At 36.9% G+C, this 9,057-nt stretch overlaps 1 protein-coding gene across 1 annotated transcript; it reads left to right on the top strand.

Annotated features, from left to right (window-relative positions):
* Positions 1–1,466: 1,466 nt before the first annotated feature.
* On the top strand, positions 1,467–3,087 carry LOC149002247 (annexin D4-like). Its single transcript, XM_089137824.1, has 5 exons — positions 1,467–1,575; positions 1,698–1,873; positions 1,962–2,183; positions 2,289–2,585; positions 2,685–3,087. The coding sequence occupies exons 1-5, from the start codon at positions 1,530–1,532 to the stop codon at positions 2,892–2,894; spliced, it is 951 nt and encodes a 316-aa protein (XP_088993950.1). The 5' UTR covers positions 1,467–1,529; the 3' UTR covers positions 2,895–3,087.
* The last annotated feature ends 5,970 nt before the right edge of the window (positions 3,088–9,057 follow it).

The raw sequence follows: 9,057 nt of genomic DNA, 5'->3' as shown, positions 1-9,057 counted from the left end.
TATTTAACGTCCAATCATTTCATGTTGAGAACTCCCTCCCTGGAAAGAAAAAAAAAATCAATGATTAATTTATATGTGTAGGGGTTAGAGAATTGGCAAATCAAGCACGTGTAAAATAGAATAGTTGACTTGAAGTCTTCTATTTTAAATTTATTATGTAAAACGTGCATCATGCAAGTCCATAATGTCTAGGAATCTTTGGACATAAAAAGATGTGGAGACATGCATTTGTACGATGTGAAGGGTAAAAAATCAAGTGAAGGCCCACCACCAGTTGTGCATCTTTTCATTTAATCTCTTCTAAATGTGATGTGAATATACTTAATGATGAGGTCAAGTTTGAAATCCACATGGGAATAGGTGGGAATAAATTTAAAATCCATATAATAAAATAAAGGGATAATTACTATTGCCCCCTGTATTATAGCTTTATTACTAAAGAACCCTACTCCTTATGAAATTACTGTTGCCCCCCTCAATTCTAACAGTGTTAAGCGGCCGTTAAGGTTGAATGTTTAATGTCTATTTTGCCCTTTTACAAAAAGAATGCCAAATAAAATATTATCCTCACTTAGAAAAAAAAAATCATATGAAATAATTTTACATGTGTATTTTTATCATCTTGAATTAAAAAGAAAAAGGCACCATATTGGTAGTAGGACTTCTTAAAATAGCTAACGTCAAATTAGATAAATAAATAATAATCTATTGGAAGTAGAAACTTCTTAAACTGATAACATTAAACTAGAAAGTAAATAACAAAATTAAAAATAACACAAAAAATTAGGAATTACTATTTTTTTATTACCAAATTGAAAAGTACATATCGAAATTTGAAAATGTGTATTCCTTGATTTTCTCTCTTTTTTTAGACTAGGAAAGAAGATTGTTTAAATAGGTTTAAGTTTTCCCTAATTATTCAGGATAGTAATGTAATTTAATATAAAGTGTAAATAAATAATATAAGACTATAGGGTTAATTTGGGATTTTTAAATAAATAAAATATGCCATATCATCATTTAACTAACGGAGTTTAATAGTAGGGGGACAACAGCAATTACAAGCAAAGTTGAAGGTTGAATTAGTAATTTTAAAAAGTACAGGGGATACATTAGTAATTAAGCTATAGTACAGGAGGACAATAGTAATTATCCCTAAAATAAAATACTAAAATAAAATACTAAAAGAAAAAAGATAGAAATTTATTTGTGACAGTTCAGACTACTGATGGAATAAGGTTGGATCAGAGAAATATAATGATTATAACAATAATTTGTATAATAGCTCACATGTCATTCTGACCTAAAATTGCATGGACTCGGGTCTGAATTTTTTTTTGTTTGAAATGACCAAAACGTCCTTTCCACGATCACCCAACTTTACTTGGCATATCCCGAAAATACCCTTGAAGTTGAATATATAAGGATCATTCTAGATCACTTAGAATATACAAGCACTGCTAGTACTAGAACTCCTTGTTGCTTCCCTTGCTAATTAACAGTTTAATCATCACTTCCTCAATTGTAGAATGGCTACTCCACAAGAGTTGGAGACTCTCACAAGATCTTTCTCAGGTAAGTTCCCCACCTTTCTGCACTTAATTTTTCTCCTTTTTTCTTATCTTTCTCTTCTTCAATTTGCATAACCATCTATTCTATTTTTCTGTTTCATTTTCATTTTCATTTTCTGGGTATAGGATTTGGAGTTGATGAGAAGACAATCATAACCATCTTGGCAAAATGGAAGCATGAGGAAAGGAAATCCTTCAGGAAGAGGTCATGTCCTACCTTCTTCAATGAAGATGAGCGTCTCTTTGAAAAATGGAATGCTGAGCATTTTGCCTTCCTTGAGCGTGAATTCTCTCGTTTCAAGGTAAAAATTGATCTAATTTTTCTATAAACTTTCTGCAAATTCTACCTGGGTTGATTTTCCTTGTTCTTCTTTGCATTTGAATGTATAGAATGCTGTGGTTATGTGGACAAAACACCCTTGGGAAAGAGATGCTTGTATGGTGAAGGAGGCTTTGAAAGAGGGGACCCGATCATATTATGTTCTGGTTGAGATTGCTTGCACCAGATCAGCTGAAGAGCTGTTGGGGGCTAGGAAGGCTTACCATTCTCTATTTGAATGCTCCATTGAAGAAGATGTTGCTTCCCATGTCCAATCCGCCCATCACCGCAATGTGAGTACCCAATTCATCTTCTTTCTCAATTTTCCTTCTTTGAATTCCATATCAACTAGCCACTGGTGCTGCTATAACATGGGAATTTTCATGGTGGACTTGCAGTTCCTTGTAGCATTGTTGAGTGCCTACAGGTACGAGGGTTCGAAGGTGAATGATGAGATCGCCAAGAAAGAAGCCAAGTTCCTCTATAATGCCATTAAGAAAGACAACAACAAGAACCCAGTAGAGGATGACCAAGTTGTAATGATTCTAGCAACCAGCAGCAAATCCCATCTAAAATCCATCTGTAAACACTACAAGGAAATGTTTTCTAAGACAGTTGATGAGGATTTGGAGTCTGGATTATGCATAAAAGAAGCGGTTATGTGCCTTTGCACTCCTCAAGTATATTTTAGCAAGGTAATGAAGGATGAACACTCATCAACAAAAATTCCATATTTTAATTTTCGGCTAGCTGATATTTAATATTTCTTCCTGACCTTTGTCATTCGGGTACAGATTTTGAATGCTTCACTGAAGAATGGTGCAGATGAGCATACAAAAGCTGCACTTACTCGAGTGGTTGTAACCCAAACTGATTCCAACATGAAAGGGATCAAAGAGCAGTTCCATAAGGACCATGGAGTTCCCCTTTCCCAGAAAATCAAAGAAACAACTCATGGGAACTACAAGGACTTCTTGCTTACCTTGATTGAAAGGGAAGAATGAATTCAATAAAATTAGATACACCAAACAGTTACAACATTGACCAGTCATTCCAGCTGTTGTGTTCTCTTTCAATTTCAGAACTAGTTAGCCAATCTCCCAATGTTACTGCCACGACAACTTTATTTCCATTTGTTTTGCCCTTTCCCACTTTCAACTTCACTTCCAATGTAGTGTTTTTATGAGTATCATATTTGCAGAAATAAAATGTTGTCATTTCAATTGAGATTCTCTCTCCCCCCCCAAAAAAATAAAAATAAAAATTTCCTTGGCATTCTAATGTTGATGTTCCCTGATTTGGGAATGTAAACAAATTCTAAGAAATCGGTGGAAATTTTCTTGAACTTTAATTTTTTGGTAGAAAACTTATTTATTGAGGAACAACCAGGGCTACAGGAATACAATCACTGAGTCGGGGGGTAGAAAGCAGTCAAACAATTGGGCCTCAACCAACTGGGCCTCCCCCGGCTAAAACGTCCACTAAGGAATGACGGGTCCTAATAAAAGGAAAATGACAATCCTCAAAATAAGAAAGAAAATGACAGATACCTCGAACATTGTATGCAATGCACACAAAGGTATGGTAGTTTTCCCAAGGCAGCAATGCACAAGCTCAAGATTATCGGGCTCAAAGATAACATGACCCCAATCTTCTTGGATTGCATACAACATCGCGATCTGTAGGGCTAAATGAACACCAAACCAAACCATGTTGCATCCGAAACAGCCATGAGGATCTCACCTAGGTGATTACAGGCCACTAAACCCAGTCCACGACGAGCCCCATCGTCCATCAAAAGAAGCATCCAAGTTGATTTTCAACCAGCCCATTGGTGTGCCCTTCCATTGTTTATCTTCAATTTTTAGGTGATTATGACTCAACGGATGTCACGCCCCCATTTATCGGGGCTAGGTGGGGCCCATGACACCTAACCCTCTTTGGGAGACATGGCAATTGCTTTATCTTTTCCTAATCTTGGAAGTAAAGGAGACCCATATCATTGAGTAACAACAAAAACATTTATATTAAAAGAGAGGGCAGTTAAAACTTCAAATTATCCGATGGCAACTTCTACACAGTATAGTTATACAAACTATAGTACGTCTTCAATATTACAGCATCAACTAAACACGCATAACACTTCTATTGTCTTATACAAACCTTCAAATTATAACCCTACTATTGGACTCTAATAGGAACTTGAGCTTTCAATCATTTTTTTGAACTGTAGTCTCCTTACTCTTGTCCTAAGTTTGCCAATCTATTTACAGTAAGAGAAAAAATGAGCTAAACTAACCTAGTGAATATTATAACACAATCATGCTACAGACATGAAATAACATGAGAATAAAAGTTATCATCATGCACAGTTAAAATAAAACATTTCCTTTATAGAGAATACACGTTATGAAAGATATTTGTAAGATAACTCTTTGTAGAAAATACATGTTATGGAAAAACATTATCTCTTTTAAAAATCCTTTCCATATTTTCATGTTTGTTTCTCTAGCATTATAGTCTTAAGCCAAGGCAAATCCAGAGGATGCATATTCCTCTTTGCTACCGAAGTGGCTTTGTCTCTTGAAGTGGCTTCTGTCTCTAGGCACAAGGCCATGTACACATTGTAGAATACCATCATTCACACATATTTAATATTTCCAATTAAAAGTTTGTGTTCATCATTACTGTATTTTTTTAATCCAATTTAGTCTTGTATTTATTAAACTTTACATTTAATCCTTAAAATGTAAGAATACTAATAATTGCAAAACTAAAGGATTGTCAAATTATAGCCAAATCTTGAAATGCATGCAGATTTGCAAATCAAATATGTACAAAGTGTTTGAATCAAAATCGGACCATTGTATGCGAAGAATCAATCAGGTGCATAGTATGCGAATCAATCAGACGCATAGTATGCAAATAAATTAGAGGCATAGTATGGGAATTAATTAAACGCAAAGTATATGAGTTAATCAGAGGCATAATATGCAAATAAATCAAGCACACAATATGTAATTCAATCAGAGACATAGTGTGCAAATCAATCAAAGGCACCGTTTGCGAATCAAGTAGAGGTATAGTGTGCTAATAAATCAGGTGCACAATATACGAATCGATTAGAGACATAGTGTGCAAATCAATCAAAGGCACCATTTGCGAATCAAGTAGAGGTACAGTGTGCTAATAAATTAGGTGCACAATATACGGATCAATCAGAGACATAGTGTCACATCTCGCAAAATCCACCCAGGGGGTACCCTATCTGGATTACTCGGGGGAGTGATCCACAACCCAAAAGATCAAGTTTAGGAACGATCATATCCACTTAGCACAATAACTTAATCAAAAGCAAGAACAAATCATAGTTTTCAAGTAATTTAATAATAAAAGTCAAGGAATGAATCTTAGAAGAATCACAAAGAATATCAGAGTGCGGAAAAGATACCAATAAAATAAATAATCAAAATGTGGAATGAGGCGGAAACCCACTCTACAATAATAGCGGGAGGTAGATCAAAATAAAGTACAAGTTACAACCAGTTCTCAAAAGAAGGGAAAGGAAAGGAAAATGTAAGCAATTAAGTTACAGTTTCTTCTAACTTATACAATGTTTCCTCAATAACATAATCATATGAAACTAGACAATGCCGAATCTGCAATGAAAAATATCAGTCTCGTACTGATAGTCTTCACCAACGTAGTCACCATGATCAGTAGTGTATGAGTCATCAATTTGGTCTTCATAAGGTTGACCATCATAGTCAATAGTAGTAGTACTGCAGGCTACCAGATAAGTCTAACAAAAGATGTTGCAAAAAGGAGTGAGTTCAAAAGAACCCAGCAAGGCAATTATTCCATAATAACACAGATACATGATACAAAACATAGCAGATGCAATATGAAATGAGACAGATAATGCATGTATGAAACTAACTCTATGTATGCTGGTCTCTATAGGCAGACATGCTTTAAGTCATAGCACCATACTTCTTTGGGTAGGTCTCAAATCACTCTTCCCTCAACCATCTCGGTATCTTGGGTTCTCCGGTGGTAATTGGGTCTTGCATCCCTCGGAACAATCCATGGCTGGGGTTTGAGTCACCGCTCTCTCACATCACCATTGGTATATAAGTATTGGTGTATGTCAAGGTAAAGCCTAACCCAATGCAAGTCATCTACTTAGTCGTATCATGTCAGATCCAGATACGTCCATTCCTCACCCCGGATGATCCTTACCAGTATCCTTCACACTAGAGTCACGGTTATTACTCACCAACCCTATTGGTCATCCACAAATAGTAGACGGGAAGCTCTCATGTCCTCTCACGGATATAATTCACCGGTTTCGAGCGCCCGTGAGCCCAAGTCTAGCTATTTGCAAGCCTACCAATAAATGGCCCCTTTCAGGTATCCGTAGCATGAGTATGTTCTGTCACGGGTTGGTTACCTGTCTTGAGCGCCCATCAAACCATACTACTACCATGGGTTGTTTAGTCTCAATGCCCTTCCGATTCGGGTCTAATACGACAGGGACATCTTAGCCAACACCACTAGACAAGTCCTATGTATGTCATTCAATAATTCGGGAAAGCGTCGATGGGCATCTTCGGAGAACATCCCATTCTTATTCCCTCCGATGTCCAAGGACAGAAATGTCAAAAGGACATTCCCCAATCCCAAATTATGCCTATTCAATCACATTCCCAATTCCATCACATCATATACAAATGATATTTCATCATATAGAAGATATTTAATAAAACATGATTAATCGCATATGTAATTAACAAGAATGAACATTCATGATAACAAAAGAATAGATAATCATAGCACTATCTGTACTTGAAGTACTTACAGTAGTCATACATTGTAAGAAATACGATAAAGAAGGTGAGTATACTAAGTTTCCAATCATAAAAGTAATATTCACATAATCCATGTAATTATGGTAATAACCATCCTTACATTAATTTGAATCGAAGAGGGTGCGGATATCAAGGAGGATGGTCCCAAGGTTAGTACTTGAACCCTAGACAACATAGGTGCAATATCGGAAGAAAAACCAAGCAAATCGGACGTCGAACGGATCAAAACAGACAAAGCGTCAAAAATCATATTCAGCTGGTTGACTGACTGGTAGGTTGATTTAGTCAATCAGTCAATCGACCAAATGAACAATAACCAGACTGAATAGTGATTTTTGGCCCGAAACCGATCTTCACGGGCTTGGATCGATCCGAAATTTGGAGGGATTGTTAGGAACAGTTGAAGAACACTATCTAGCAAGAATTAGCATAATCCAATGGCCCAATTGAAAACCCCCAACTTGAAACCCTAATTTCTATATGTTAAACATCATGTTTTATAATGAAATCAATTGTAATTGCAAGGGGAAATCAGGGGTTCAATCAAGAGGATGATAAGAAATAGATTAGGAATGATTACTAACATATAATCAGACTTAGCATACTATAGGAATCATTTTAGGAGATGAAATCATGTTGCTATGAAAGAATTTCATAAAAAAGACAAGGTTAAGAATCGATATGAGATGCATAGCATTGATAGAATGAATGGGGGTTTATAGAAATCAAAAGAGACAATAGAAGAGGTGGTTGCAAGGTTGCAACATCTTCTTTATAGTCCCAACAGCAAGAATAAGGTGAGGTAGAAGTAGATTAGAGAGAGAATGAGAGAAAACATACATTGAAGATGAAATTAGAGAAGAGGAACAATGATCCTTGTAGAAGATCATCGCCCAGGCCAAGGAGGAGCCTAAGAGGAGCCTTCCCATGTCCCAAGAGAGTCCCAGCAATAGAATAGGTTTAAAACCATGAAGTCCCCTTTAAATAGAACCCAAAGTGACCAAAAACCCCAAAATTCTCAGGCTTATAATCCTCTCGTCGACTGAATGGTTGACTAACTGGTAGACTAGCCAGTCGACCAAGCAGTCGACTCGACAAGAACAACAACTTGGGGGAGGGAATTGGAGGCCGATATCAACTCGAATTGAGGTGGGTTTTCTCCTACAAGTCAATCAACAAGTCTAGATTTACCCTGTACAAGTGCCAATACTTAGACCAATGGTGATGTAAGAGAGCGGTGACCTAAACCCCAGCCATGGAATGTCCAAAAGGGATGCAGACCCAATTACCACCAGAGAACCCAAAATACCGAAATGGTTGAGGGAAGAGTGATTTGAGACTTACCTAGAGGAGTATGGTGCTATGACTTAAAGCATGTCTTCCAATAGAGACTAGCATACATATATAGAGTTAGAAGCATACTTGTATGTATTGTTTTATATCATTGCATTTATGTTTGCCTTGATTGTGTGTGAAGATGCTTATTGTATTGGATATACTTGCTAAATTCTTTTGAGCTTACCCTTTAGGGGACTTGTTTTTAGATGACTTTGCAGGTGCAGAAGAGAACCCGTGCCATAGTACGGATGACCCTTCTTTATATGGTACAGCTTCGGAAGTCTCTGGAGAAGGTAATGACCAGTGGGGCGGCCAGCACACAAGTTTGGACTGCTTTGACGGCTCCTATTGACGGCAGCTGGCATCATGTTGTTCGCCGATGGCTTCGGAAGTTAGATGCTGACCTGAAGCTACAAGAGCACAACCCAAAGGTGAAGAAGATGAAGATCGAAGAAGAAGAAGAGCCGATGGAAGATGTTGATTAGATTGTCTCTTTTCTCCTAGACTTTTTCCTTTTATTTGTAATAGCTTAGTTTTGCTTTAGTTTTCGATCTACCTTCCGCGTATGTTGTGGGGTATATTTCCGTTATACTCTACAGTTGTCTTTTGATTTGGTATCATGTTATCCGCACTTTGATATTCTTTTTTGATTCTTCTGAGATCCTTTCTTGACTTTGTTTATTAAATTACTTGAGTATAATGATTTGTTCTTGTTTTTGATTATATTATTGTGCTAAGTGGATATGATCGTTCCTAAACTTGATCTTCGGGGCTGTGGATCACACCTTCGGGTATTCCAGATAGGGTACCGGTTGGAGGGATGTGACAACAATTGGTACTCACAAAGACTCTTCCAAGAGTTCCACAACTGATCAAACACTAACTACTACATCCAAGAAGGACTCTACAATTGGTATTCACAAAGACTTTAGCCAACCCAAAGAAGAGTTTGATACAA

This window comes from Hakea prostrata, chromosome 10 (assembly GCF_041222555.1).
Source record: "Hakea prostrata isolate BN-2017 chromosome 10, UWA_Hpros_2, whole genome shotgun sequence".
Lineage (NCBI taxonomy): Eukaryota > Viridiplantae > Streptophyta > Magnoliopsida > Proteales > Proteaceae > Hakea > Hakea prostrata.
This window is presented reverse-complemented; position numbering and strand designations above follow the sequence as displayed.

Excerpts from the sequence above, each read along its gene's own strand:
- LOC149002247 (XM_089137824.1), top strand. The coding sequence starts at position 1,530 with ATGGCTACTCCACAAGAGTTGGAGACTCTCACAAGATCTTTCTCAG. Across the intron at positions 2,184-2,288 it reads AATCCGCCCATCACCGCAAT|TTCCTTGTAGCATTGTTGAG; the intron begins GTGAGTACCCAA and ends GTGGACTTGCAG. Across the intron at positions 2,586-2,684 it reads CTCAAGTATATTTTAGCAAG|ATTTTGAATGCTTCACTGAA; the intron begins GTAATGAAGGAT and ends ATTCGGGTACAG.